Source organism: Heterocephalus glaber, unplaced genomic scaffold (genome assembly GCF_053883595.1).
Source record: "Heterocephalus glaber isolate CG9 unplaced genomic scaffold, H.glaber_assembly_v1.0 deba00001452, whole genome shotgun sequence".
Lineage (NCBI taxonomy): Eukaryota > Metazoa > Chordata > Mammalia > Rodentia > Bathyergidae > Heterocephalus > Heterocephalus glaber.
In genome coordinates, this window is record NW_028258302.1 from 16,047,673 (window position 1) to 16,075,259 (window position 27,587).

Below are 27,587 nucleotides of genomic sequence, written 5' to 3' on the forward strand. Positions count from 1 at the left end.
CCCTACTGGTACCCTCCCCTGCCCTTTATCTACCTGTCCCACCACCCGGCTGGAGGCTGCCCCCCTTGTCCTTGTTTCTCCATCTGCCAAATGAAAGTTTTCCACTTGTCCTCACTGGAGATGGGGTAGGGGGCACCTCTGGCCTCGCAGGGGCTGGGAGGGGTAGATGTGAATTAGGAACCCTCTCTAGCCGAGGACACAGCCCTTCACTCCAGCAGGCAGGAGCTTCAGGTGCAGCTATGGGTGTGCAGGGGACTTGTCACCCACCCTGGGGGAGAAAGCCTTCGGCCCAGCCCTATAGCCGTTCCTTCCAGTCCTCTCTGGGAAGCAGGTTTCTGGTTCTAAAGTAGAGGCACACAGATTCAGTTCAGAGAAATCGACTTTATTTGCTGAAAAAGTGCGTCTCATGTAAAATAAACACCAGTCCAGAACTGGTTTGAGGGAATGAGCAGTACTGAGGGACAGTGAGGGTCAGGCTGTGTGCCTCAGATCTGAGGGCAGGGTGGGGGTGTGTTTCTCAGGAAGGAGGGTGGCAAAAACTCACTTCATCCCACTCCAGGGGAGACAGGAGCAGAAATGGTGTTGGCACTATTTCCAGCCCTGAACAGAACCTAGGGACAAGCTACCCTGGGTATGTCAGAGGCTGGGGATGAGGTGGTTCTCAGGGTCTGGGCTCAGGAGGTTGGAGGTTGTTCTTTGGGGTCAAGGGGGCAAAGATGGGAGGGCTCCTCAGGGTCAGAGGGCAGGGGCTGCGGGGACTGTTCTCTGGAGCCAGACATCAGGGCTTGGGAGCTGTCTTCTGCCTGCACCCCTCCCCAGACCCCCAGGCCCTCTGAGTACAGCTCCTGGTTCTGCTCCTTCCACCTGCGAAACTTCTCTGCAGTCAGCTCAGAGTCACCTAGCACTTCGTCCAGGGCCTGCAACTCCTGCATCTTTGCCTGCAAAGGGGACAGGAGGCAAGAAGCTATGATCACCCAAGGAGGGGGCACAGCCTGAGCCCAGAGTTAATTCCAGAATCCTACAGCTAGAACCCAGCACCTGGCCAGCCTGGCACAAGGAGCCTGGATGAGACTTCAGATCCTAGCTCAGAACCTAGAACTTGGCTCCACAGCTGAGCTCAGAGCAGAGCCTGTAGTCTGGAGCCCAGGGAAGAGCCGAGAGCCAGTCACTGAAGCTTGAAACCCAGAGCTGGGTCCCTTGCCACGTGGGTGTCCCCAGCTGACCTTGAGTGTACTCTGTAGTGCCCGCACGCGGTGCACGCACTCATTGAGGTGGGGGTCTCGATTGCGCCGCATGAAAGAACTCCGCCACTGCTCCTGGGTCAGGGGCTGTGGCCGGCCCAGGAGCGACACGCCGCCCTGCCTCAGGCCCCGAACCATTCCTTCCAGTGCCCCTTCACTGCTGTCTGTGGGAGGAGGGAGCAGAATGAGGCTGTGCCCACTGCAGCCCCCAGCCCAGTGCCTTGCTCCCAGCTCCAGCTTGGCACCTGCTGGGGCATTGAAGGAGGTCCTCGGGCTGCGCTTCATCGGGGAGGCTGAGGGTGAGGTGTCTTCGTGGAGTGGACTCCAAGACTGCACTGGGTTGGGCTGAAAGAGGGGAGGAGAGGAGGGCACCAGCCTGAATCCCTCATGCTGCTATTTACCCCCACCTCCCACCCCAGAGCGGTCCCCTACTTACTGAGGCTGAGCGGGACCCAGCTTCATCATCGTGGTCTTCTGCTTCTGTTTCACTGTAGCAGTCTGGAGTGAGGAGCAGCAGTTGGCGAACCCAGCAGAATCTCTAATGAGATCCAATTTCCTCTTCCCACTCCCGTGAGATACCTACCTTCTTCTGGAGCTGACGGGGTCCGGCCTGGGGACTGGTACTTGGAAATGCAGGTAATGAGGTGGCGTACCCACCTGTGGAGGTGTGAACAGGGGATCACACATGTTAGGCTCATGCTCTGCCATGACACTACATCCCCCGGCCTTTTCATTTTTTTGAGACAGAGAATCCCTAAGTTGGTCAGGCTGTACTTGAATTTGAGATCCTCCTGCCTCAGCCTCTTCAGTAGCTGAGATTACAAGCATGCACCATCATGCCCAGCTCATCTTCTTTTTCATCAGAGGCCTGGAATTTGGTCCTAGCTCCCAAGCACTCAGAAGCTGGGACCTTTGTGGCAATAGGGCAGGGGCAGTGGCACTCACATGCTCAGATCAGAGAGGGTATCAGCCGCAAAAACAAAGGGTTTGTACACCTCATGGGTGAGCTGGAACACACTGCCAGGGAGCAAAAGGGCATCACTTAGCCTCCTCCTGGCTGTGCGCATCCAGAGTCCCAGGTATCCCACCATCTGCCACGCACCCACCCCACCAACCACTCTTTCTTGCCCCATCCCCCAGCCCATCACACTCCAGGACTTAACTATTTCTTCTTCTGATCATGTCCACTTTCCAGACTATAGTTGGAGACATTGATGAGGCCCTGGGCCTTTTCGTCCTGAGGGGTCACAGCATAGGGTCAGCTTGGAGGGCAGGTACCCTCCTGGCCTGGTCAGCTCCTTAGTTACCTCTCGGGCTCCCAAGGGAGGTGGAGGGGAGAAGGGTTTCCAGGGCTTTTACCACAGCTCTCTGTTTCTGAGGCTCACAACAGGAGGTACCTCTGAGCCAAGAAAGGGAAACAAAGACATCCAGAGAAACACCAATGGCTGGGGATGCAGCTCAGTGGCAGAACACTTGCCCAGCGTGTGCTAGGCCCTGGGTTCAATCCTCAGCAAAGAAAGAAAGGAAGAGTGGAAGGGAAGAAAGAGGAGGAAGGGAGAGAGGAGAGAAAAAGGGAGGGTCAGGCAAGAAAGGGGATCCTGCTTATGCATTAGTTCCTTTGTAGAGACCCAAGAAGCTGCTTGAGACCAATGAGCTGTGCAAATGCTTTTTCTCTTCCTGGTTTTCTTTCCTCTTTCATCTAACTAACTTCTAGGTATTGCTTTCTCAGAGAAGCTTCTGGAAGCTGGAAGGGACACCTCTGCTGGGCTCACACACATCAGCTTTTCCTTTATCTTAATACATGTCCCCCACTTTGTCCTTGAGAATGTATCTATCCCTCTCCCCTGCCAGTCTCTAAATTCTGGAGAGACAGAAACTGTCTATTTCCTGTGTCCTCGATGTCTAGTCCAGAGCTGGGTTTATGTTGAATGAAAAAAATGATCAAATGGTTCATCACTAGGATGGACAGAATATCACAAGAAGGGGTCAGATGAATAGAATAAAAGTGATTTTTTTCTATATTTCCTATACCTTCTCCAAACTTCCTTTTTTTGGGGTGGTATTGGGAAATGAAACCTAGAGCTACAACTTCAGCTCCTGCACACCTCCCAGAAGTCAGGAGGCTGAGGCAGGAGGACTACCATGAGTTTGAGGCCAGCCTTGGCTACATAGTGAGTTCAAGGCCAGCCTGGACTACATAGCAAGACCCTGTCTCAAAAATAAATAAATGAGGCCAGGGATTTAGCTCATTGGTTTCATTGCCTGCTGCACAAGTGCAAGGACCCCGAGTTCGATCCCCGGTACCAAAAAAATTAAATAAATAAATAAATAAATAAATAAATAAAACCTAGAGCCCTGTGTATACTAAGCACACAGCATATTGCTGAGCTATGACCTCAGCTCCTCCAAAGTTTTTTGTTTTGTTTTGACACTGTCTAGAGTGTCACTTTGTAGTCCAGGCTGGCCTCAAACTTGTTATGTAGCCCAGACTGGCCTTGAACTTGTGATCTTCCTATCTTAGCTTCTTGTGTGTTGGAACTACAGGCATTCACCACTATGCCCAACTGTCCCTAAACTTCTTTTTCACACATATCAAGTCATTTCTTTCTGAAGAGCCATCCTCACTTATAGATGGGAACACTGAGGCCTTGGAAGGTCTGGGGCCATCACTGATGACAGATGGGAGTAAATGGTAGAATAGAGACAAGAATCAAATCTCTGAAGCAACTCACTTGCTACCCATGTGAGTGGGGGGGGGTCTCACCTGTGGCTGGTGGTACCAGTACAACATGTGCCCCTTGAGCACGAACCAGCAGCGGCGCCAGCGTGGACCCATGAAGCCACCAGGTGTCTTGCGCAGCAAGAGCCAGCCATCACAGTCTGGCCGGCCCAGCTCGCGGCAAGATACCCGCCGTCGGCTCAGCTTTGTTGCCATCCCTGCAAGAGCATAGCGCAGCTGGGCTGGTGAGAGTTGGTGAGGCAGCCCCGCTCCCCAGACCTCCTGAGCATCCCCAACTGAGATGTCTGAAGCCACACTCTGAGCTCAGAATGTCACACATGTCATCTCTGAGGCAGTGAGGACTCTGTTTCAGAAATGAGTCAACTGAAGATCAGGGGACCAGGCATTTGGTTAAAATCACAGAGCTGGTAAAGGTCAGATCTGCTTGACCCCAGAAACAGAGGCTATGTGGGAAGTGGGTGGGGGCGTCGTCCCAACACAGAAAGATTTCTGAGAGGTCCTCATATGGGCGGACCTCCACCCATTCAGGGCACTCATACCTTTGGATTTCTTCCGACCAAGGACAGGACTCTGAAAGGAACATGCAGGGGTTAGAGAAAGTCTGGGTCCACAGCCCACACCGCTCCTTGCTGATCCTCCTGAGCTTACCTTGTCAGGGTGTCCTGGGCACCCAGGTGTCTCTGCTATTCCTGCTGAGAATGTGGCTGGAGATGCAGGTGTGATGGGCAGGGGCTCGGGGTCTGTCAGGGAGGGAAGTGGGGGAAGGTCCATGAACCCAGTCCCAGGCTCGGGGACTGAGGTGATGGTGTCAGCATCGAAGGCCAGAGTCAGGTGCTCAGATGCCTTGCTGGGGAGAATCTATCACCTGCTGGGGCTTTAACACTACCTGTCCAAGCAGGGCCGGGCCCAGGATATGAGTCTGAAGTCAGGTTGAAGGCAAAGACTTCTTCAGATGAGACCCTGGGAAGAGCACGGAGAGATGAGATGAACCCATGGTCCCCCACCAAGGGACCTCCAGGGCAGAGTCTCTTACCTGGGAGACAGTGGGGCCACAGCCAGTGACTGGCTTCTCAGGTGTAGGGAGTCCAAGGGGGTCTGGGGAATCATCAGAATCAGGATAATGGAGCTGAGGAGTGTGAAAGCAGGTAGGGGTGGGATGGGGGGGGTGGTTACCTGTGGAGGGGTCTCTGGCACTGGGATCTTTTTCAGCACTATGCTGGCCCCGGCAGGCTCCTGAAGCAGCTCCCTCACCACGTTCTTATGAGACCAGCCCACCTGGGGGACAAGAGAATTGGACAAAGTAGAGACACTAGGCTGGCATCAAGCTGGGTAGCAGGCTCTGAAGCAACCCACCAACTCTTGACCTTGCACTTGGAGCTCTCCCTGAGCCTCCTGCTGCTTTACCTACACCGCCTCCAAGGAGCCTCCATAAGCCCCCTCGCTGTGGCTCTGAGGAGGAAGGTGAGAGGGCCTTGGGATGTGCAGCTGGCAAGGACATGGGGGTCTCACCTGGGAGCCAGTTCTGAACTTCCTGGCAGGCAGCATCCACAGCCCTGTTCTTGGTGAGGGGCAGAGCCCTGGGCTGCCTTCCCCACCTACTAGCCAGGGCTCCACTCTGTCCCCACCCCACTCACCACCACCTGCTCATTGATCTGGACAACCTCATCTCCAGGCAGGATCTGCAGCTGGGAGTCAGTGGAGACCTGGTATGGGGGAGTGGGACCCAGAAAGTGGGCTCTCTGGGGCCTGGAGCTGGTGAGTGGGCTTTAAGGCTGGGTGGCGGAGAAGGGTATGGGCTCTCACCTGGGTGTTCACTCGGGACACAAAGTGCAGGCAGTTGCTTGTGGTTTGGATTTCCAGGTCCTGCAAAGGCAGGGGCTACAGTCACTGAGGGTTTGGGGGCAGCAGGGCCACTGGGCACCAGAGCTCTATGGTGGGTGGAAATGGGGGTGGGGATAGAGCTGGCCCCATGTTGGCACTGCCCCAACTTGCTGCGTGACTTTGGGCTCCTCTCTGGACCTCTGCCCCCTCCTCTGAAAGGGCCAGAGTGAACCCAGGGTCACTGATTTCTGAGATACTAGATTCACAGACTTTCTTGAATGGAGAGGGACAGGGCAAGACAGAGGCAGGGTTGGGGGCTCTGGGTTTCCTAACTAAAGATTAAAGCAGAAAAGCTCATATCCTTTCTTCTCTCTCCCAACCTATCCCTGAGACCCTGCTAGACCTGTGTCACAAAGTTGGAATGTGCAACCTGAGACCATACTGGCACAGCCCCTAAAGACTTGGGAAGACACTACAGGTAGGTCCTCTGGGTCCCATATTTTTTTCTGGAACTAGGGGTTGAACCCAGAACCTTGTGCATGATGGGAAAACACTCTACCACTGAGCTATACCCCCAGCCCTTTTTAAAGTTTTCTGTTTGTTTTGCTTTTTTGAGATAGAATCTTGCTATGTAGTCTAGGCTGGCCTTGAACTTGGAACCCTCCTGCCTCCGCTGCCCAAATGCTAGGATTACATACATGCACTACTACATCTGGCAAAATGTGACATGAGTCCCTAAGCTTTTTAAAAATCTGAGACAGGGTCTCATTATGTTGCCCTGGTTGGCTTTGGATTTGTGCTCCTCTTGCCTCAGCCTTCTGAGTAACTAGGATTACAGCTGTGCACTACTGTGCCCAGCTGGACCTCCATTTTAACACCTGTGCATAATAGGCTTCCAGTCAGCCGTGAAGGATACTGGAGACCCTAGACCAATGATGGCAAACCTTTTAGAGACCAAGTGTCCAAATTGCAACCCCAAACCCAATTGTTTATTGCAACATGTCAACACTGAAATTAAACCTGAACACTGAGGTTTTAGTTTAGAAAAAACAACTGTTATCCAATGCTCAGCTGCTGGGGCAACGTGGCTTACATGCCAACAGAGAGGGTGCTGCGTGCCTGCTGCAGCATGCGTGCTATAAGCTTGGACCACTGCCCTAGACCATATTTCAGGGCCCAGACAAGGCTGCCAAGGGGATAGGAGTGAGGTGACAGGTCAGGTCTCACCGAAGGATTGTCCAGCTGCACCTGCTCTAGAACAGCCCTCTGCTCGAGCAGCTCCTCTGGGGTGTGGCTCAGGATGTTGTGACAGATTCCAGACACGTGGCTGCACTGGGGCAGGGGGCAGGTTGATTGGCTAAACCTGATTCCACTCCCCCATCCCCACACCCCCACACCCCACTCCCCCTCTGCCCCCACTCACGATCCTCAGGACTTTGCTCTCCTTCACAGCCTCTGGGCAGTCCTAGAAGCAGAATGAAAAGCAGGAGCCCCTCCTGAGTAAGGTTGAGGGAGGGTGGCCTTTTCCTAAGAGCATGGGAGGGCTGTCCCCTCTGTCCTTCCCAGCTTCCCTATAGGACTTCAGAATTTCAACCCCAAGTTCTTATCCCCCTGCCACCAGGCCTCCAGGAGTCACCACACATGCATGCCCTCCCCTGTCACCCCCTCCTATTTGGCAAATTTCCTGAGGTCCTCTGCCAGGGAAGAGACCCCATACCCCATCGCCCTATACCCAGCAGCAGGGCCTCTTCTCCTCCTGTGCTCACTCCCTTGCCCCAGCCCTCACACCTGACCCTGGTCTGATTCACAGGTTATAAAAAGCTCCTGCCTGGTCTGGCCTCCTGGGCATGGGCCAAGCCTGGCCCCTGTCCTCCTACCTCCTGCAAAGCCTGGCTCAGCTCCCCACACAACGCCCCGATCTCCTGGCAGGCTGAGAAGTCGTTTAACTGGGAGAAGAGGTACCTGGCAGGAGAAGCATGGCATTATGGTTCAGGGAATGGGCTTTGGCACTCTGAGCCCATCTCTCATCTGAGACTGCCCTAACGGGTTTTGATTTGGAGTAAAGGAGATGACAAAGCTTAGCACAGGACTTGATTTTTCACACCCCTGCTATGTGCAGGCTCTTGTCTAGGCACTAGGAGACAGATGCTGAACAACAGATGATTATATCAACAATTTAGCTTCAGCTGTCATGAGTATTGTGAAACGTAGAACGCTGACCGTGGATAACAGGGGAGGCTTCCCTGAGGAGACAACATTTCAAGTAGAACTCACAGCGCAAGCAGCAGCCAGTGAGGAGACAGGGAAGCTCTCTAATAGCTGTTGGTAAGACTGTGATGATAACAAACCAGAGGTGGAGTGGGAAGCCAGGTAGCCAGCCCAGTGCCTCTGTAGACTAACTTCTTTCACCTGCTCTGCCAAATCTCTGACCTTTTTTTTTTGGTACTGGGGATTGAACGTAGGACCTTGCCCTTTTAAGGCAGGCGCTGGAACCACTGAGCTAAATCCCCTAAAGGATAACTTTATTTTTTTTTGGTACAGGGGATCGAACTTGGGATCTTGTGTTTGTGAGGCAGGCGACAGCACCACTGAGCTAAATCCCCAACTGCTCTGCCAAATCTCAACAAAAACCAAACTCTATTTTTCTCCCAGGCCCTAGAGGAGGCCAAGACAAGAAGGGTCCTCTCACCAGTCACCCCAACCAGGTACCTGTTGAGCCAGAAGAGAAGAGCACGGGCTGCATGCACTAGCTTCACAGCTGCACTGAGAACTTCGGCAGGGATCTCAGGAGAGTCCCCCAGGCGTCCCTGGACTAAGCTCTGGAAGGCCTGGGTCCCCTCCAGCAGCCCCTCTGCCAGGCTCTGCAGGTTCTCTGTTTGTAGCCCAGTGCTCTGTGCCAGAATGGGACAGGTTACTGCTCTGCCAGCAGCCAGCCCCCTATGGGGACCCTCAGCCAGGTTGGTGGATGCTGCAGCCAGCCAGTGTGGCCAGTCCTCACTCACCAGGGCCCGGAGCTGTTCCACCCCATCCAGAATGAGCTCCTGGTGGCCCAGAGGCCACACTGTCAGAGCCTCCAGGCTGCGGGGGCACAGCTGGAGCAAGTACTTGCCAGGCAGCTCCCAGTCCTCAAAGGGATAGTCCTGCAGGGAATCGTCCAGACCTGGAGGGACAACAGGGGTCAGTGTGGGTGTGTGTGTGGGATGACAGGAAGTGTGACTTTTCAGGCCAGTGCTTTACTCTTTTTTTTTTTTTTTTTTTGGTACCGGGGATCGAACTTGGGTCCTTGCGCTTTGCGCAGCAGGCGGCAAAACCACTGAGCTAAATCCCCGGCCCCAGTGCCTTACTCTTGCAGAGCCCTTTTCCCTTCCATCTGTTCCTAATGACAGCTGGAATCCAGGCGTAGTCTATCCATTTCACACCTGAGGTCACTTAGTTGAAGACCATATGGAGCAGTGGCTTTTGGTCCTCAGGGCAGCAGCAACAGCCACTTCCCTGGGGAACTTGTTAAAAATGCAAAATTCCCAGGCTTTGCCCCTTAACCACTGAAGCAGAAACTCAGGGGGGAGGCCCAGCATTGTGTTTTAAGAAATCCTTCAGGTTTCTCTGATGTTCTCTTAAATCTGAGAGCAGGGCCTTTGGAGTCAGGTAGATCTGAGAGCTAACACTTAAGCAAGTTACATAATTGCTCTGTGCCTCAATTTCTTCACCTGTAAAATGAGAACAATAAAAGAAGCACTTGTTCCATGTTTGGGCTCATGGTAGACAGGTAATAAATAATAGCCACCGTATTGTTACTGCCAACTCTACCATGACTACAAGGCCCTGTGTGATGGGTCTCCCGCCCTTCAAGGGCTTTCCCATTTCCCAGCACAGCCCCTTCAGCTCAACACTTCAGATCCAGAGGACCAAGCCCTTGCAGCTCCTGGAACTCATTTTTTTTTTTTTTGGTACCAGAGATCGAACTCCGGTCCTTGCGCCTGCACAGCAGGCGGTCAAACCACTGAGCTAAATCCCCAGCCTGAAAATAGGGAAGTTGTTTTCTTTTTCTTTTTTTTTTTTTTTGGTACTGGGGATCAAACTCGGGTCCTTGTGCTTGCAAGGCAAGTGGTGGAACCACTGAGCTAAATCCCTGGCCCCTAGTTCCTGGAACTCTTGCCTCAGGTTCCCCTCATGTGCTGTTCCTTCTGTCTGGACTGATATTCTGGCTCCTTCATGCCCTTTTTCATCTAACTCCCCACAGGAAGCTTCTGGAACTCCCTAGGTTGGGTTGGGGAGCCTTTCCTGAGGTTCCACTGTCCCTTGAGGCTCCATACATTCCAGCACTTGATCAGTCTCTCTCACTTCATAACAGCCTCTTAAAAGATCAGGTCTTAGGGCTGGGGATTTAGCTCAGTGGTTCCACCGCCTGCCTTGCAAGTGCCAGGTCCCAAGTTTGATCCCTGATACCAAAAAAAAATCAGGCCTTAAATAACCATTTGCCTCTAGCTTCTAGCCTGTGCCTGACACAAGGCAGACATTCAAAAGTAATGTATTGAGTGCTTACTTGTGCTGGGTCAGGTTTTGTTTTTGTTTTTTCTCTTGCAGTACTGGGGACTGAACCCAAAGGCTTTCAAATAGGCTACATCTCTGGTCCTTTTTATTTTTATTTTTTAATTTTGATAGGGTCTCACTAAGCTGCTAAATTTCAAGGGCTTTTCACATATTGACACGAGGTCTTTGCTGCATTTCTAGATGGGAACTACTCTCATCACCATTAAACAAACACGAAAACAGACATGAATGGAGATTTGGTAGCTGGTAAGGTCATGGAAGGAATTCTTCCCATTCTGAAGCAGGCATTGTTGTTGGTGGTGGTGGTGCTGGTGGTAGTGTGTGTGTGTGTGTGTGTATGTGTGTGTGTGTGTGTGTGTTCAATAGCTCTCCCTCATTACTTGTGGCATTAAGAACACTGGATTGGGAGTTCATGAACCTACTGCTCCCTGGCTCTGGCCCCTTGAGGAGCTTCCTTCCCAAGTTCAAAGAGTGGCTGCCTCTTTCCCAGTAGACCCCAACACCGTACTACACATCCGGGCACACCATGACTGCCTCATCTCGTCCACTTCATGGACACAGAAACTGATGCCTGTGGTCACAAAGCTAGAGTCTGCAGTTCATGTCTCCGGGCTGTTTCTGTTTCGGCTCACAGGCCCTAGGAGTGCCTCTCTCCCTGGGGCTTTATCACCCTCTTCAGTCTGGCTGGGGCTTCTGCTTGTCTCTCTAGGGTGAGAGGGGAAATTCCCCTCTCGGAGGAGAGGGGAAAATGACACCAGAGCAGGCCCTTTTCCAAGACTGAGCAAATCACTTCCAGGCTCTGTGTATTTTCTGCTCTGAAAAATGGGCTTAACAACAGCCCATTTTCCAACAACCCAGGACAACTGGGTCCTGGGGCATCGGGAAGATGAAGGAAATAAAGGAGGCATGGGACAGAAAGGATTCCCTTCTGTTTTCATGTCCCAACTCTCCTTCGATACCCTGTGGCCTCTTAGGATGTAGGGCGATGGGGGAACCCATCTGGGTCCTCCCTTCTGGGTCCCTGGGCTCTCCAGGGTCAGCCGGTCTATCTGCCCAGGACAGTACCTGGTACACGCCAGACGCCCTGTAAATACCTGTTGACTAACAGACTCCGCAGACTCGTTTTCCTTTCCCGACTTCTGCCGCGGGACACCACACACGCTCTCTTCACCCCATCTCTGCCCCTGCCGCACCTACCTCTCAGCCAGGCTGCCACCTTCCTGGGAGTCCAGATCTCCACAGGATCCATGGCGAGCTCCACCCGCAGCGTCCCTCTGGTGCAGGAATTTCCGCTCCCAGAGCCCGGGGCAGGGCGAGGCTGGGCCGGGGCGGGGCCGACGCATACCTGGGCCCGGTAGTCGCCCAGGTGAGGCACTGCGACGGCCATTGGCCCACCACCTGTCCACCTCCTGCTCCTCCCTCACGCATTTTAATAAGGCTTTGGCAGCTGGGCACCCGGCCAGGCCCGCAGCACCATGGGGTGTGGCCCGAGGACCTCAGAGCTGGCCTGAGATCCCGCCCCAAACTGCCCTCATAGCCCAGAGTGGGCCCTGACCCTGGGGCTCCTCCAAAAGGAGCCACAAGGTGAGCAGTAAGCACAGTGGCAAACCACTGGCAAAGCAAGGGTCAAAGGGACAGGCCCATGACAGGTCTTGTTAGTGTGACCCGGCTCAGAACCCAGCTTCTGTGCCTCTAATTCTGTAAAACAGACATAAAGACCTACCTCAGAGGGCATTTGCAGAGTGAGTGGTTTTAAAACCTTTACAAATGGGGGTTTTAGCCCTTTTTTTTTTTTGGTACTAGGGATCAAACTTGGGACCTTGTGCTTGTGAGGGAGTTGGCAGAACCACTGAGCTAAATCCCCAGCCTTTAGCCCTTTTTTTTTTTTTGGTACTGGGGATCGAACTCGGGTGTTTGTGCTTTCGAGGCAGGCGGCGGAACCACTGAGATAAATCCCCGGCCCAGCCCTTTCTTTTATTTCACACTCTTTGGCAGTCTGGCAAAGCTTATGGACCCCTTCTCAGAATTACATCTTTTTTTTTAATTTAAATTTTTTTGAGATGGGATCTCACTATGTTGCCTAGGCTGGCCTCAGATTCCTGGGTTCAAGTGATCCTTCCACTTCAGCCTCCCAGGTAGCAGGGACTACAGATACAATACCCTTCCCAGCTAGAATAACACTTCTAAAAGTAGTATCATAGTAAGAGACCCCCCAACCATAGTTCTCTAATGAAAATATGTACTTTAGTATAACAGTAGCTGGCTGTATGTCTCAGTAGCTGTGCTGGGGAAATGCAAGAAGCAATCCTTTGTGTTCACCCACTCAGTATGACGAAGGGCAAGGTGTATCCACATGCTTCAAAGTGTAAATGGGTGAGTTTTACCCACATTATGCACCACGTTATATTTTTGTGTATTTATAATTTGTTTTATTGTTTTCTTTTGATTTTTTCATGTAGAATTAGCCCAATTCAGTAAAATATTGCATAAAAATCTGCTCTTACAACTTTGGGAGGAGGCTGAAAGTCATCAGGTGACTTGGCTATCAATGACAACTTGGATCATGTAAGCCAAAGAAGTTAGCAAGATATGACAGACAGAGAAGTACAGAATGAAGACCTTGATTCAGATGAGGGAGAAAACAGTAATGTAAATAAATATTTGACCAGTCAAAATGCTACAAAATGGTCTTGTATACCTGAATGATCCAACATTAGAACTAGGCCGGAAAATGTTATTAGGTTCTTGCCAGGGATGAAACCTATTGGATGGAATGCCAACATTGTGATTCAGTGCTGAAAATGGTTTGTAATGGACAACATGCTACAAGATATTTTGAAATACACTAACAATGAAATACAAAACATTCTATATGCATCAATAGTAATACTCAAAAATATATTTATCATGACACCTATCTGAATTAAAAGCCTAATAGCAAGACTTTATCATTCTAATCATCAGAATCTAAATAACTTACGGAGAAGTGATAGATGAGATTTTTAGAACAATATTGACACTCAAGAGATTTGGTTTCTTTCAAAATTGTCCATATTTTGATGACAAAAAGACCTGGTAAGAAACAAATCCAACAGTTTGGTTGCTATTTGCTCATTTTTTGAAAACTTTGTTTCAAACTGTCAAGCAATTTATACACCATCTGAATACATGACAATTGATGACCAACTTACATCATTTCATGGTTGAAGGATTCAGCAATACATACCTTCATATGTATATATGCCAAATATGGTATAAAAATATATGTGTTGGTAGATGGGAATACATTTTACACTTTGAATTTAGAAATTTATCCTGGAATTCAGCCACCAGGTCTTTATTTATACAGTAATAAACCATATGATGTTGTGAACAGACTTGTTGCACCTATTTCAAAAAGTAAGGGCCGGAGATTTAGCTCAGTGGTTCCGCCGCCTACCTTGCAAGTGCAAGGACCCAAGTTCAATCCCCGGTACCAAAAACAAAAAACAAAATGTAGCCCAGGAGGCAGGGATTTAGCTCAGTGGTTCTGGTGCCTGCCTCACAAGTGAAAGGTTCTGAGTTCAATCTCCAGTACCAAAAAAAAAGTAACCCAAATGTCACATTTGACAATTAGTTCACTAGTTACCCATTGAGGTTATATTGGCTAAAAAACACCAGGTGACCAACATAGGAGCTATTTGCAAGAATAAAGAGGAGATTCCTGAAAAAATGTTACAAATTCATAATAGAGAAATGCATAGGACAATCTTTGGATTTCAGAAAGACATAATATTGGCTTCCTATTTGGTGAAGAAAAACAAAGTATTGATACTGTCAACATTACATCATGATAAAAAAATTGATAGTGAACCCAGGCATGGTGGTGCATGCCTGTAATCCCAGCACTTAGGAGGCTGAGGCAGGAGGATCCTGTGAGTTCAGGGTCAGCCTGTGCTACATAGAGAATTCAAGGCTAGCCTGGACTACAATAGAGACCCTGTCTCAAAACAAAAAAGACTAATAGTGAATCCTTAACATAAATGAAGCCACAACAAAATGCAGCAACTATGATGTCACTCAAAACACAAAGTGTTGGGCCAGGGATTTAGCTCAGTGGTTTCACCACCTGCTGGCAAGTGCAAGGACCCGAGTTCGATCCCCAGTACTAAAAAAACCCCCAAACACAAAGTTTTGTTGCCCAATGGTTGTATTTTACTCAATCCTAAACATGTCAGGCATAAATAGTTTTATACTTTACAAAGAAAATAACAAGCACAAAATATCATGGAGAGCCAGAGATTCAGCTCAGTGATTCTGCCACCTGCCTTGCAAGCAGAAGGACCCGAGTTTGATCCCCGGTACCAAAAAAAAAAAAAAAAAAAAAAAAAAAAAAAAAAATATATATATATATATATATATATATATCTCTATCTATCTATCATGGAGAAATTTTCTTAGAGAATTGGGACTGGAATTGATAAATAATACAACAGAGGAAGAACAATATGTATCTGCCCAAAGAACTTTGCAAAAGAATTCTGGAGTGGACCAGTGAATAGACAGATGAACATCGCAAGAACCTCTTAAGAAAACAGAAAGACTAGAAAGATGTCAAGTACAGTGGACCTTCAAGATACGACTAGCCTGACACACGAACAACTTGAGTTAATTAGGTTAATGGAAGATTTATCTGCCACTTGTTATCTATAGTGTGTACCCAGGTAAACATCAAGATCTCAGCTGTATTGACTCACAACCAACTTGAGTTACAACCAGCCCTTGGGAACCTATTGAGTTTGTAAGTCAAAGGTCCACTGTACATCCTACCAAAGAAGACAGGAAAACAAAACATATGTGCTATCAGTGTGAGACTTGTGTATGGAACATGCTATTGTGATGTGTGAAGATGGCCTCAGGTAGGATAATTGAACCAATGATTATTTCTGTGGTACAGCTTTGTGTTTTCATTGTAGTTCACATAGGAATTTACTTCTGCTGTTATTTTTTAGATCTTGTAAGCAAGTAAAAGTTGATGTTGAAAATTTTGATGTTTATTCTTTTTTTTTTTTTTCCAGTACCAAGGATCAAACTTAGGACTTTGCTCTTGCCAGGCAGGCAAGGCACCACTGAGCTATGTCCCCAGCCTTGATGTTTATTCTAAACACTCATTATATATTTGATATTTTATTTTCCTGCTAAGTGGACATTGTATAATAGGAAGCTCCTGACAAAAGAAGAAGATGAGAGAAGTGACAAAGGCCAGGGATGTGGCTCAGCGGCACAGCACCTGCTTGGCAATCACGAGGCCCTGAGTTTGGTCATGTGTGAGGACGGTCTTAGGTGTGATAACTTAAGCAAAGATTATTTCTGTGGGAGAGTTTTATATGTATTTTCATTGTAGTTCACATAGGAATTTATTTCTGCTGTTATTTTTAGATCTTGTTAAGCAAGTAAACAGTTCATGTTGAAAAAACTTTTTCTTTCCGGTACTGGGGATTGAACTCAAGCCCTTGGCCTTGCGAGGTAGGCGCAGTGCCACTGAGCTAAATACCTAGCCCAAAAATGTTGATGTTTATACTAAACACTCATTAAATATTAGAAATTTTATTTTATTATTTTATTTTCCTGTTAAGTACAACATTGTTTAATAAAACTCATAGAATTAAAATTAGTAATTCATCAACAGAAGTAATCTTAAAAAATAAATATGGGCATTATACATCCTCCCATAATGTGCCTTTCAACAATTTACCATGATGGCCTTATTAAGAGCATAAAAAGCCAGATGTGGTGGTGGTGTATGCCCATAATTCCAGAACTTGGAAGGCTGAGGCAGAAGGATCACTATGAGTTCAAAATCAGCCTGAACTACACAGTGAGATCCTGTCTCAAAAAACAACAGGCCCGAGGATTTAGCTCAGTGGTTCTGCTGCCTGCCTCGAAAGTGCAAGGTCCCGAGTTCAAGCCCCAGAACCAAAACCAACAACAACAAATAACAAAAAAAGAAAGTATAAAACAGAATACTTAGGATTACAAGAACAATTATTATCAAAACATGTAAAAGCTGGATGTGGTGGTAGCCTACACCTGTAATCCCAGAACTTGGGAGGCTGAGGCAGGACGACTGCAAATTCAAGCCCAGTCTGGGCAACTTAGTGACTTAGCAAGACCCTATCTCAAAGTGACAAATAAAAGATGTCTGAGGATGGTGCTCAGAATGAAGGGCCTGAGTTCATCCCTACTTATCAGAAAAAAAAAAAAGTTTGAGACCACCTTGGACTACATAGCAAGACCCTGTGTCAAAAAACCAGAACAGGCCCGGGGGTTTAGTTCAGTGGCGCTGCCGCCTGCCTTGCAAGCACAAGGTCCCAAGTTCAATCCCTGGTACCAAAAATGACAACAACAGAACAAAACCAGAACAAACAACAAAACAAAACAGAAGGCATATTTGTGATTTAGTGATGGGTTTAGTGTTAATAATGATATTAGGACACTGTTGCTCAGCTTGAATAACATTAAGCTCATATGGTAGTCTCTGACTCACCTTCTCTCACAAACAACTAATAGGGAATGCAGAGACCTGGGTCAGCCAGAGTTTGAACAGACAGAGTCATCATTTGGTCACTGAGCCTCCAGGCAGAGGTCCTGCATCACAGGAGGGTCTGAAATGCAGTGCCATTAGGGTTGGTTCAGCAGTGGCTTCATAGCTGCCACAATTTTGAAAGTTATGAACATAAATATTTCAATACTTGCAATAACTACATTTGATATGAAATATCTATAACTGCTGTTTGTATGTGTGTAGTACTAGGAATTGAACTCACGGGGGTAACAAGCTACAAGCTATATCCCAGCCCTCCTCTTTTTACAAAATCAAAGGCTTGCTAAATTTCCCACGGTGGGATTGAGCTTGAAATCCTGCCTCAGCTTCCTGAGTGGCTGGGATTAGAGCCATGTGCCACCCTACCTGGCAATATCTGTGATTTCTATTGGCAACAAAGCCAAAGATAATGCTACTATTTCAACCCACATAGAAGGAAATGGTAAATTTTAGTTAGGAGTTAGTGAAAAGAAAGATGACTTGTGGCTTGTGTCTAAATGTCCCCCCAAAGCCTCATGCAGTCTTTTTTGGAAGTGGGTGAAACTAGAGTGTGATGCTAGGATTAAGGGTGTGTGATTAATAAACCACTACATGTGAGTGATTGGTTTGGCACCGCCCTAATCCCAGTGATCTGAATAAGATAAAAGGAGCAGAAAGACACTGTTAAGGTCCCCTGTTGCCTTTGCTATCTTCCATCGCTGCCATTAACTGTTCCTCCTCTTCCAGTCTTGTCTTAGAGCCAGCCAATTATGAACTGAAACCTCTATGAACTGTAAGCCAAATAAACCTTCCCTCCTTTAACTCTGGGTGCCAGGTATTTTGTCACAGCAAAAAGAAAAGTAACTAACATAGACTTTCCTCATTTAAGTTTACTCATCCCTTGAATTTTGAATCCCAGGTTAAAAGCCTTCATTTTAGAGAAACGTCTGGCACCTATGAAGTATTCATCATCATCATCTCAGGCCAGTGGACCCCAGGTCTTTGGAATCAGATGGAGTTCTACAGTCAGTTGCACTGTGACTGAACCCAACTTTTACACCTGAGAACCTAGCTTCTTTCAAAAGGTGCTATCTAGACCATAGAGCTTGAGGACTTCTAAGTATTCTGAATCTGGGACATGGGGTAGACCTGAGTTATTATTGCTTTAAATCTGTGGGGAGAGACGTGGGAGGGCTTCCCAGAACCTGGCCCTCTGTGTCACCTACTTGAGAATCTTTGTGTCCCAACACCTAACCTTCAAAGCCACTCACTATCTTACCTATAACTGAGACTCACAGTCTGAATTTGAATGGACTCACAAACAGCTCATATAGTATGTTTGTTAGTTGTCATCATTTAATAATTTCATATACAAATTGAGATCTCCAAGGTCGGGACTGGTTGTGCACACCCGTAACCCTAGCACATGGGAGGCAGAGGCAGGAGGATCATGAGTGTGAGGCCAGACTGGCCAGCCTGAACTGTATAGCAAGACCTTGTCTCTAAATAAATAAAATTTTTAAAAAGAGAACTCCAGCTTCTCTGGAACTTCAGCTGTCTCTGATGGCCCCATCCCACCCTCATGCTTGGCATCAAACAACAAGAGGGGATTGGAGGCTGCTTCCTTCAAGAGGAGACTACAGATCTCCAGGCCCCGCAGACCTTGCCTCTTCACTTGTGAATTAGTAGACTTCAAATCTTCAACACACCCCTCATGTCTCTGGCTTTGTCCTTTGTCTAGTTTCTTTCTACTCTGTCCTGTGTCCTTCCAACAACCCTGCAGCATCCTCCTTTAACATTTTTGCCTCCTCCTATAATAGCCTTGCCGGGACACTCTGGGAAGGCCCCGTCAGCTCTAACAGAGCCTTTACCAGAGTGTTTGATGGGCACAGGTTTGTCTCCACCATCCTGATGTCATCAAATGGCACAGATGCAGACAGGAGAATCCAGCCCTCCCTGCCTCACAAGCCTATGGAGGAGGAACAAGAACTCCCCACCACTCACTCCCCCGGAAGGCCTGGAGGCCCAGCAACCACAACAGTACCTTTACTCTGTGCCCTAGCACCTCAGAGGGCCAGACAGTTGAGGGCAAAAAAGGTTGTATGAACATAAAAGTTCTGTGTATTTGCTGCAAAAATTTCAAAGGCTATGGCCAGGGATTTAGCTCAGTGGTTCTGGTGGCTGCCTCGCAAGCGCAAGGTCCTGAGTTCGATCTCCAGTACCAAAAAAAAAAATTCAAAGGCCACAATAGGTTATGAAGTGAAAGGAAGATGTGTTACTTTCCCAGCACGTTTTTATCTTGTCCCCTAGTGGGGGCCACTACTAAGTTTTCTGTGTATTCTTCCATTCTCCATAGATGCAGATATTATTCTGAAAATTGTACCTTTTTTTCATCTTATGATAATCTCATGAAATATATTCAGAATGATGATCAGCACAGTTTGATTTTTTTAAACATATAAAGGGGGCCAGGGATTTAGTTCAGTGCTGCTGCCTGCCTTGAAAGCACAGGGTCTGGAGTTCGATCCCCGGTACAAAAAAAAAAAAATTAAGGGCAGCTTAATTGGTATTTAGATACCCTTTTATTATTGTCCCCAAACTGAGGATAAGAAAGCCCTTGCAGGAACCCCATTTTCAGAAAAGAGGTGAAATGTGTCCTCCCTCAAAGTAGAAGTGATTGAGAGCCGGGCACTGTGGTACATGGCTGTAATCCCAGCACTCAAGAGGCTGAGGCAGGAGGATCGCCAAGGCCAGCCTGGGCTACATAGTGTTTTTCTTGTGACAGGGTCTCATTATGTAGTTCAGGCTGGCCTTGAACTCCTGGAGATCCTGTCTCAGTCTCTCAAGTGCTGGGACTGTGCCGCCACACCTGGCCCTGGGCTACATAGTGAATTCAAGGCCAGTCTGAAGTGCATATTGAGATCCTATCTCAAAAAAAGTACAAGTGGCCAATCTTATAGAAACCAAGTGGAAAAAGTATACTACTGTTGAGAGAGGCTACTGAAGTATCCTGTCCCTCCTCTGCTGAATGCTGATTGGTGGCATCCAATCATCTGAGCTAGGATAGGGTCTGGACCAGGGTTGAGGGAGGTCCACCCAGTACCTAGTCCATGCCTGGGACTCATGAGGGCTGCCAGCCAAGGCCTCTTCTGCCTACCAGGCCTGGTCTCCCTGGTAGACGGGGAGGTGCTGCTGGGACCTGATGCTGATCTCTCCTGACAGCTGCTCCTAAGGCTGGCAGGTCAGCCGGCAGGCAGCTGGGGGGGGGGGCACAGACACCACACACGCAGACTAGATTTGAAGATTCAGTGCCCCGCCCCTTGCCAGACCTGGGCAGGCCTGCAAGGGTGAGCATCCTCTGAGGACATGACTGTCATGCATACAAGAGGCCAGGGACCCCTGTATCCTCCATTTCTTGGTACCAGGAACACCACTGGTCTTTGTATCTGCTTCTATCCCACAGGCCGTCTGTGACACTAGTGCCCCAACCATGCAATTTAGACACCTGACTCCTGGCTACTTCCGGGTACTACAGGTAAGTACTCCTAACTGGGATAGCTTCTAGCATCACTGACCTGTTCCTGCCTCTACCATGGCTGGACTGATACCCTCAACAGCCAGGCTGTCACATTTACTGCCGCCTGACTAGCCAGGGCCCAGATGGGCAGTGAAGCGAGAGGGATTGGGGTGGAATCTCCCTGGGGAAGCAATGGCGTCCCTGTCTCCTTTACCCAGCTGCACCTTCTTAGCACCTGCCTCCCTAAAAGTCTCAACTAGCCTCTCAGATTCGTCCTCGGTGCACCCCCACTAGATACAGGTAGCTGGGAAGCTGAAGGAAGAGGCCCAGAGTCCACTGGCCGGGGTTGTGGCTACACTCCTGGCTGTCCTGGGACTGGGCAGCTCCTGCTATGCTGTGTGGAAGATGGTGGGGCAGCAGCCACCATCACAGGCCCCATGACGAAGCACAGGCTCTCCTGTGGGCTCTGGAGGTAGGTGACTCAGGAGAGGGGACTGCAATCTCAGAACTCCACTTTTTTCCCGGAGATCAGTCCCTGCCCTTATTTGAGGCAGGGCAGAATAAACCCAATCCTACTTCTCCACTTCACACTGCACCTGGGCTCCAGCTCAGGTGCTAAGACCCAGGAAAGAAGGCAAGAATGCAGGTTCCAAAGGTGGGTCAAGTAGGGAGTAGATATCCTGGACCCTGTACACTGAAAGCAGCAGGATTTTGTGGCAGAGGTCTGGAAGTTAAAGTCAGAGGTAAGCCCTCTTTTCCAGTTCCTTTATTGGGCGGAGGGCACCCAGGAGAGGCCATCTACTCAGTAAACCCAGGGCTCCAAATGGTTTGGTACCCTCTCTCCCAGCCTAGCCCTTGCACCACTGTCCATGGGCAGCTCCTCTGCCCTGCATACTTGGGTCATGTCAGGTAGAGGTGCCCATCTCAGGAACCTCAGTAGATACTTCCGTGGGCAATGCCAGACGCTGGGGGGGCACATAGGAGCCCATGCCCGCTGCCCTCTCGGCCTCTTCCTGACTGTAGGGCTCGACGGTCAGCTGCTTCAGCCTGGGAGAAAGAACAGGAGTTGAGAGCTGACCAAGTGCAAGCCCTGACTGCCCAGCACCCATCCATCAATCCTCTCCTTACTCCATACCTTTTCTTGTGGTCTTTGGATCGGAAGTGAGTTTTCAGATTGGCAGAATCGATGAAGTACCTCCTGCAGGGATGGAGGTGTGAGAAGAGAAGACGTGATGCCTCTCAGGTACACCTAGCTCCCTGATCCTAGCTCGTTCCCCAGCCTCCCAGCCTGAAGGGATGGGAGGCGGGCTGACCCCTGGGTCCCAAGAGTGGAGACCTCACAGCTTCCGCTGTGCAGACTCTCCTCTGCCCGGGGCTGGGCTCGGCCGGGACTCACGTGCAGGCCAGACAGCGATGCAGGCCACCTCCTGGCAAGTCAGGGTCGGGCACGGTGTCCTGGTCGGGCCTGGGCCGTGTGGGACCCTGAGGCCGCAGCTCCCTGTGAATCTCATCCAGGTCTGGCCGTCGCCGCTTGGCCTTCATTTGGCGGGCTAAGGAGTGCGCTCGGTGCGCGCCTGTACGGCGGGAGCGACCCATAGCCACGAGAGTGACAGCAAGGCCAAAGGGCTGGGAGCTGAGAGAGGACACACGTGTTTAGTCCTTCCGGACCGCTCAACGACGTCACGAGGCGCTCAGAGGGCGGAGCAGAATCGACCAGACCGCCTCTGATGACGTCACCAGAACTGCCCGCCGCTTGCGCGCCCCCAGGCGGCCATGGACGTTAGTGACGGGGTTACGGGCGCAGCTGGACGAAGTTTGCTCACAGTTGGCGCGAAGCCCTACGTTGCCAAAGCGGGACCGGTTGTAGGGTGTGCCTAAGCTTGGGGCTGGTTGTGCCCGCCCCAGGGTGGCCCTGTTACTCCTTCCTGGTTTCCACACCTTAAGACTCTGTGGTGGGGATGAGATGGTGTAAGCACAAATAATGTCTGTGACTTGAATAAATTAATAAATGATTAGAGTAAGTTTGTGATCCTGGCCCCAGCAGAGCTTTGCGAGATACCTCCAGCCCCTGACAAAGCTTTTACCATTTCTCATGGCTTCCGTTATTCATTCTCTTGGGTCTCTTTCTTCCATCTCTCCCCTAAATCCATGGGGAGGGAGTTTCCTTCCCAGAGATCTCAGCATTCTGTCAGGCAGAAGGGCTCAACTTCTTTAGTAAGAAGCAATGCTCTAAAGCCGGGAGTTTTGGCGCACACCTGTAATCCCAGTACTCAGGAGGCCGAGGCAGGGCCATCTCAGCAAGTTGAAAGCCAGCCTGAACGTCACTGTGGGACCCTGTCTCAAAGACAAGACAGAAGTACCCTAGAAGCACAGCCTCATTTTTGCTTCCTTTCTCTGAGCCTGGTCTCCTAGAGGAGGGCTGGCAGCAACAGTGTAGAGAGGGCCAGAGTCAGTTCCACTGGACCGGGCCAGAAAAGCTCAGCAATAATTCAAAGGCCCCAGCTCTTTGGAACCTGTTGCCAGGAAACAGGGAGACAGGCACATGCATCCCTGGGGAGAGGACTAAGTTTCTAGGGCAGACAAAGCAGTGAAATGTAAACCCAGGGTGCTGACCAGGGACTGGGGACTTTCCCACTCCAGTTCGTGGATTCTGAGTGGGGACAAAGGGTGGGACATGGGTGCAGTGGCTACAGTCACAGAGGCACCAGTTTGGGTCCTAACGCAAGGACTTAGTGAATGCAAGATTTCTCTAGAGTCATTCTAAGTGTTAACAAACTCAAGTATTCCTAGGCCCAGGAAAGTAGCCTCTTCAGAGAGATGTCTTCGTTATTCTTGGCCAATATGGGTCAAGACAAGGGTTGAAGGCAGCAGAAGCCTGCCCCCACCTCAGGCTCTTTTGGATCAGGTTCACCAACTAGGCACTGTGCTAGCTGGGAAAGTTGGTGCATCTTTAATGAACTCACCTGATACCTTGGACAAGCTTTTGGTTCCACCAAGTTCCTGAAGCCAGATCTATTGGAGCCACTGACTTCCGTGCCTGAGTACCAGGCCTCCCTCTCCTGCAACCATGAGCCAGGCCTTCTGGAAAACCTACAAGTCCAAAGTGCTACAGACCCTGAGTGGGGAATCCGAGGAAGACTTGGCAGAGGAGGTGGGTAACCTCCATGCCTGCCAGGTGGGCATGGGCAGAGGGAGAGCAGGAGAGAGATACAAAGAGGGGTGGCCAGGGATAGCTCTGAGAGAGGAAGAGGCACATTGTGGAGAAGCTCTGGGCACACTCAAGGAGTGCAAATAGCAGGATGTAGTATCTGAGAGCCAGGACATTTGAGAAAACTGAGGAAAAGAGTGACCACTGAGAGGCCCTAAGAGAAGTGACCAGTGTCTTTGTGGACCTCAAAGACTGCTGCATGGAACGGATTCATTTTTTTTTTTTTTTTGGTACCAGGGATCGAAATCAGGACCTTGCACTTTCGACGCAGGTGCCAGAACCACTGAGCTAAATCCCTGGCCCAGAACAGATTCTTTTAGGACCAGTGGGCAGTAGGCATAGGGTACACTTAGCTAGACCCAATTTTCTTTCTTTTTTTTTGAGACAAGGTCTCACTATGTAGCTTAGGCTGGACTCTTAACTCACAGAAATCCTCCTGCCTCAGCCTCCCGAGTGCTGGGATTACAGGGGTGTACCACCACACTGAGCACTGAGCACCACCTTTCTAATGGCAGAGCTGAGCCAACTGGGATGGCCTGCCTTGAGAGGTAGTGAGCTCCCTGTTTCTGGGGGTAGAGAAGGGGCACTTTGTACACTGAGAGTCATTTTAGCAGCCTCAGCCTCGTGTGAGGCTATGCTTAGACCATGCTTCACTTTACTTTTAAACAATTAAAAACAAAATGAAACAAACCAGGAGTAGTGGCATGTCCCTGTGGTCCCAGCTACTTGGGAGATTGAGGCAGAAGGGTTGCTTAAGCCCAGAGATTTCAAGAGCAGTCTGGATAATATAGTGAGACCCCATCCAAAAAAAGAAATCAAAAAGGCTCTGAAACTAGGAATTGTCTTATGTCTAGAGGCTGTGATAAATGGCATTCGTGCAATTAGATGTGGCAGGGACAAGAACTACTCCATGTGGGTGTATATGAATTGTGTGTCTAAACAGGTTGGTGTTCAAAGCCGGGGTGGTGCAGAAGTGTTTGTGGGTGAGTGCTGGGGTTGGCATCTGTGTGGAATCCTCAGAGAAGGTAAATGTGCAGGTGTGAGCTGAATCTAGGCATTTTCAGGTGTGTACATATTTCTGCAGGAATCTGTGCCTGTATGCTCTGGGCTGGCATTTGCAGGCATCATTGTATAGCGTGTGTGTTTGTGTGTCTGTAAATGGGTTGAGAGGTTTTGTGTGCCATGGATGAGCCTCTGTGAAGCTATGTGCAGTTGTGTAAGTGCATAGGTGTGAATGGGGTAACTGCATGTGTGTCCTTGTATAGGGGTTCACTGCACATACATCTATGCACAGGTGAAGAGCTGTGGCCTTGTGGAGGGTGCTCATGTACAAGTGTGTGTCTGTATCAGTGTGCAGCCCTTGTCCATGTTTTTGGATGTGTCTGTGGGTAGGCAGGTTTGGGTGCCCTAGGGGTGTGCAGGGATTTCCTCCACACCTCTGGGTATGTGATGTACACCTTTGTGTAGAGGCACATCTGTGTGCATTTCCATGTGCCTTGTGGAAATGTGAGATGTACGGGTGTGTGCTTATTCTATGGGACTTGGGGTGCCTGGTCTGTTTGTATCCAGTTAGCAGTAGGGGAGGGAGGTCTCACTTCTCTGGGGCTTCTCTCATTTGGGATGGGGGTTTTGTGTCCCAGAGGGAGAACCCAGAGTTAGTGGCATCTGAGACGGCAGAACCGACTGAAGAGGCCTTCAGTCCCATGTCACAGCTGGCCCGCAGGGTGAGTTCCTTTCCCTTTTCCCACCCCAAGCCTGGGAAAACCAGCAAAAGCTGGTGCGAAGCCCCAGCAGGCTGGGCTGGGGCCCTTCCCTGACTCCCAGCCCATCCCTCCCAGGTCCAGGGGGTTGGGGTGAAAGGCTGGCTGACCATGTCATCTCTGTTTAACAAAGAAGATGAGGACAAGCTGCTGCCACCGGAGCCCTGTGCTGACCAGTATGTGTGTCTATTTAGGGGGTGGTTGTGGATGGTGCCTGGGGTCCCTCTTTGGTCATGCCTGTTCTTTCAGGTCTATTGGTCTGTCTTTCTAACCATGGAGGTTTGGGGAGGGCCAGCCCATCCATTTCTCTCAGTGGGGCTAAAGCCACATTGGTATCTGGGAAATTAAGTTAGATCTCCCAAGGAATTTACCAGCTGTTGGGATTTAGGTGCTGGAAGGTGTTTATGGGCTATCCCGCCCACCACTGGGGAGGACCATGTTCCCAGACTCCAGACACAGAGGAGGGCCTTCAAGTATTTGAAAATTCCTGGACCCTCCTTCAGAGATTGGAATTCACTAGTGTAGACAGAGGCTTGGGGATCCCAGAAGACCCACTGTTTTATTTAAATTTATTTATTTATTTGTTTTTTTGAGCCATGGTCTCACTATGTAGTTCAAGCTGTCCTTAAAAATAGTCCTCGCAAGGACCCAAGTTCGATCCCTGGTACAAAAAATAAACAAACAAACAAACAAACAAATAAATAAATAAATAAATGTAGTCCAGGGCTGGGGATTTAGCTCAATGGTTTCGCCACCTGCTTCGCAAGTGCAAGGACCAGAGTTCTATCCCCGGTACCAAAAAAAAAAAAAAGAATGTTAAAAAAAAAAAATAGTCCAGGCTGGTCTTGAACTCCAGGTGATCCTTAGATCTTTAATGCTGAGGGTTATGGGGTGGGCCTCAGTCCACACCCTGGATTTACCTTAGGTACACACTTCATCTCTACCCTTTCTTCCAGCCCAGTCATAACCCCCTCACCATTCCTTTCTGCCAAAGGTCCCCCACCCCCACCCATTCGTCTCTCCTGACCTCAGATTTTTCTCCATCTCCATATTCCTCTCTTTTCCCTCCCAGTTCTCCCTCACCCCTTTGGTACTGGGAGTCGAACTCAGGATCTTGAGCTTACCATGGGCAGGCGCAGCACCACTGAGCTATATCCCTGGCCCTTCCCTCCTAAGAAGGCTCCCCAGACCTGAGGCTCGTGCGTCAAGCCTCCTACCCCTCCTTGACTGCCTTTCCTTTCCATCTCCCACCTACCACCCCAAGTCCCGCTTTCTCCAGCTTCTGGTCTAGGATTTTCTCTTTCTTTAGAGTCGCTCCAGTGGTTTTTCTCCCATGTCCCTAGTCCATCCTTCCCTCTATCCAGGGGCTCGACCCCTTCCCAGCCTCACCTCTTCCTTCCAGAAGGATCCAAAGGAGTCCACCCAACTGGTCCCAGGGTCCCACTCCTTCCCGCCCGAATCTTCGGCCCCGCCCCTCTCAGGGCTCCGCCCCCTCCATTGGCCTCGCCAGTCTCTCTGGAGATCCCTTCTGTAAACCCCTGACCTTCTTCTCTCCCCCAGGATCCGGGTCCCCTCACCCCAGGCTGGTCACCATTTGACCCCGTCCCACCCCTCCCCTCTTTCCCAGAGCCTCTGAACCCTCCCTTAGCCTCCAGGCTCTGACCTCTCCCTGACTCTCCCGGCCCCAGGGCTAGTCCCCTGTCCCCGCCTCCTGTCCTTTGTCCCTTTCCGGGACTCCCCAGGCCGCTGACCCCGCCTCTCTCCCTCAGCCCGCTGGCGGCGAGGCCCCCCTCGCAGGCTGCCGCGGAGGCGGAACCGCGTGGCCCGGGCTTCTGGGACGCATTCGCCAGCAGATGGCAGCAGCAGCAAGCGGCGGCGGCGTCCATGCTGCGCGGCGCCGAGCCCAGCAGGGAACCAGACCCCGAACCCCGGGATGAGGCCGCCGAGGAGGCCGTCGAGCACCGGGAGCCTGGGGAAGTGGACTCCGCGGCCGGCTTCAAGTGGGGCTTCCTCACCCACAAACTGGCCGAGATGAGGGTGAAGGCCGCGCCCAAGGGCGACTAGCCGGCCCGCTGAACTGGGCCCCTGCCCTTCCCCACCCCTTATAAAAAGCACCCCTAGCCCAATACCTCCTGTGACCTCGTGGTATTATCCTGACAACGGCAAAAGCAACTTTGGGGTGGGCTC

The 27,587-nt window shown here is 50.1% G+C and overlaps 4 protein-coding genes across 8 annotated transcripts; 2 read left to right on the top strand and 2 right to left on the bottom strand.

Annotated features, from left to right (window-relative positions):
• Positions 1-361: 361 nt before the first annotated feature.
• Positions 362-11,727, bottom strand: Cnksr1 (connector enhancer of kinase suppressor of Ras 1). 5 transcript variants are annotated; one of them, XM_087215528.1, is made up of 21 exons: positions 11,551-11,699; positions 8,805-8,962; positions 8,512-8,693; positions 7,680-7,764; positions 7,226-7,267; positions 7,030-7,134; positions 5,785-5,844; positions 5,643-5,684; positions 5,155-5,256; positions 5,015-5,076; positions 4,868-4,941; positions 4,630-4,721; positions 4,521-4,551; positions 4,006-4,178; positions 2,405-2,478; positions 2,187-2,258; positions 1,825-1,898; positions 1,678-1,739; positions 1,487-1,586; positions 1,224-1,405; positions 362-938 (listed from the first exon to the last, which is right to left on the bottom strand). In XM_087215528.1, the coding sequence occupies exons 1-21, from the start codon at positions 11,600-11,602 to the stop codon at positions 675-677; spliced, it is 2,088 nt and encodes a 695-aa protein (XP_087071654.1). In that variant the 5' UTR covers positions 11,603-11,699; the 3' UTR covers positions 362-674. The 5 variants fall into 5 exon arrangements, 4 of the variants coding, with proteins under 4 accessions (XP_087071654.1, XP_087071653.1, XP_087071652.1 ...); XM_087215527.1 differs by having other exon boundaries at positions 5,616-5,684; XM_087215526.1 differs by having other exon boundaries at positions 5,616-5,684; positions 7,680-7,760; positions 8,508-8,693.
• An 8,678-nt stretch (positions 11,728-20,405) lies between these two features.
• Positions 20,406-20,873, top strand: Znf593os (ZNF593 opposite strand). Its single transcript, XM_087215763.1, has 2 exons — positions 20,406-20,450; positions 20,727-20,873. The coding sequence occupies exons 1-2, from the start codon at positions 20,406-20,408 to the stop codon at positions 20,871-20,873; spliced, it is 192 nt and encodes a 63-aa protein (XP_087071889.1).
• Positions 20,874-21,183: 310 nt separating this feature from the next.
• Znf593 (zinc finger protein 593) lies at positions 21,184-22,122 on the bottom strand. The gene is made up of 3 exons (XM_004850639.3): positions 21,829-22,122; positions 21,568-21,630; positions 21,184-21,479 (listed from the first exon to the last, which is right to left on the bottom strand). The coding sequence occupies exons 1-3, from the start codon at positions 22,026-22,028 to the stop codon at positions 21,338-21,340; spliced, it is 405 nt and encodes a 134-aa protein (XP_004850696.1). The 5' UTR covers positions 22,029-22,122; the 3' UTR covers positions 21,184-21,337.
• A 1,340-nt stretch (positions 22,123-23,462) lies between these two features.
• On the top strand, positions 23,463-27,528 carry CUNH1orf232 (chromosome unknown C1orf232 homolog). The gene is made up of 4 exons (XM_087215531.1): positions 23,463-23,583; positions 25,281-25,364; positions 25,479-25,576; positions 27,170-27,528. Exons 1-4 carry the CDS (start codon positions 23,500-23,502, stop codon positions 27,462-27,464), a joined length of 561 nt encoding a protein of 186 aa, XP_087071657.1. The 5' UTR covers positions 23,463-23,499; the 3' UTR covers positions 27,465-27,528.
• The last annotated feature ends 59 nt before the right edge of the window (positions 27,529-27,587 follow it).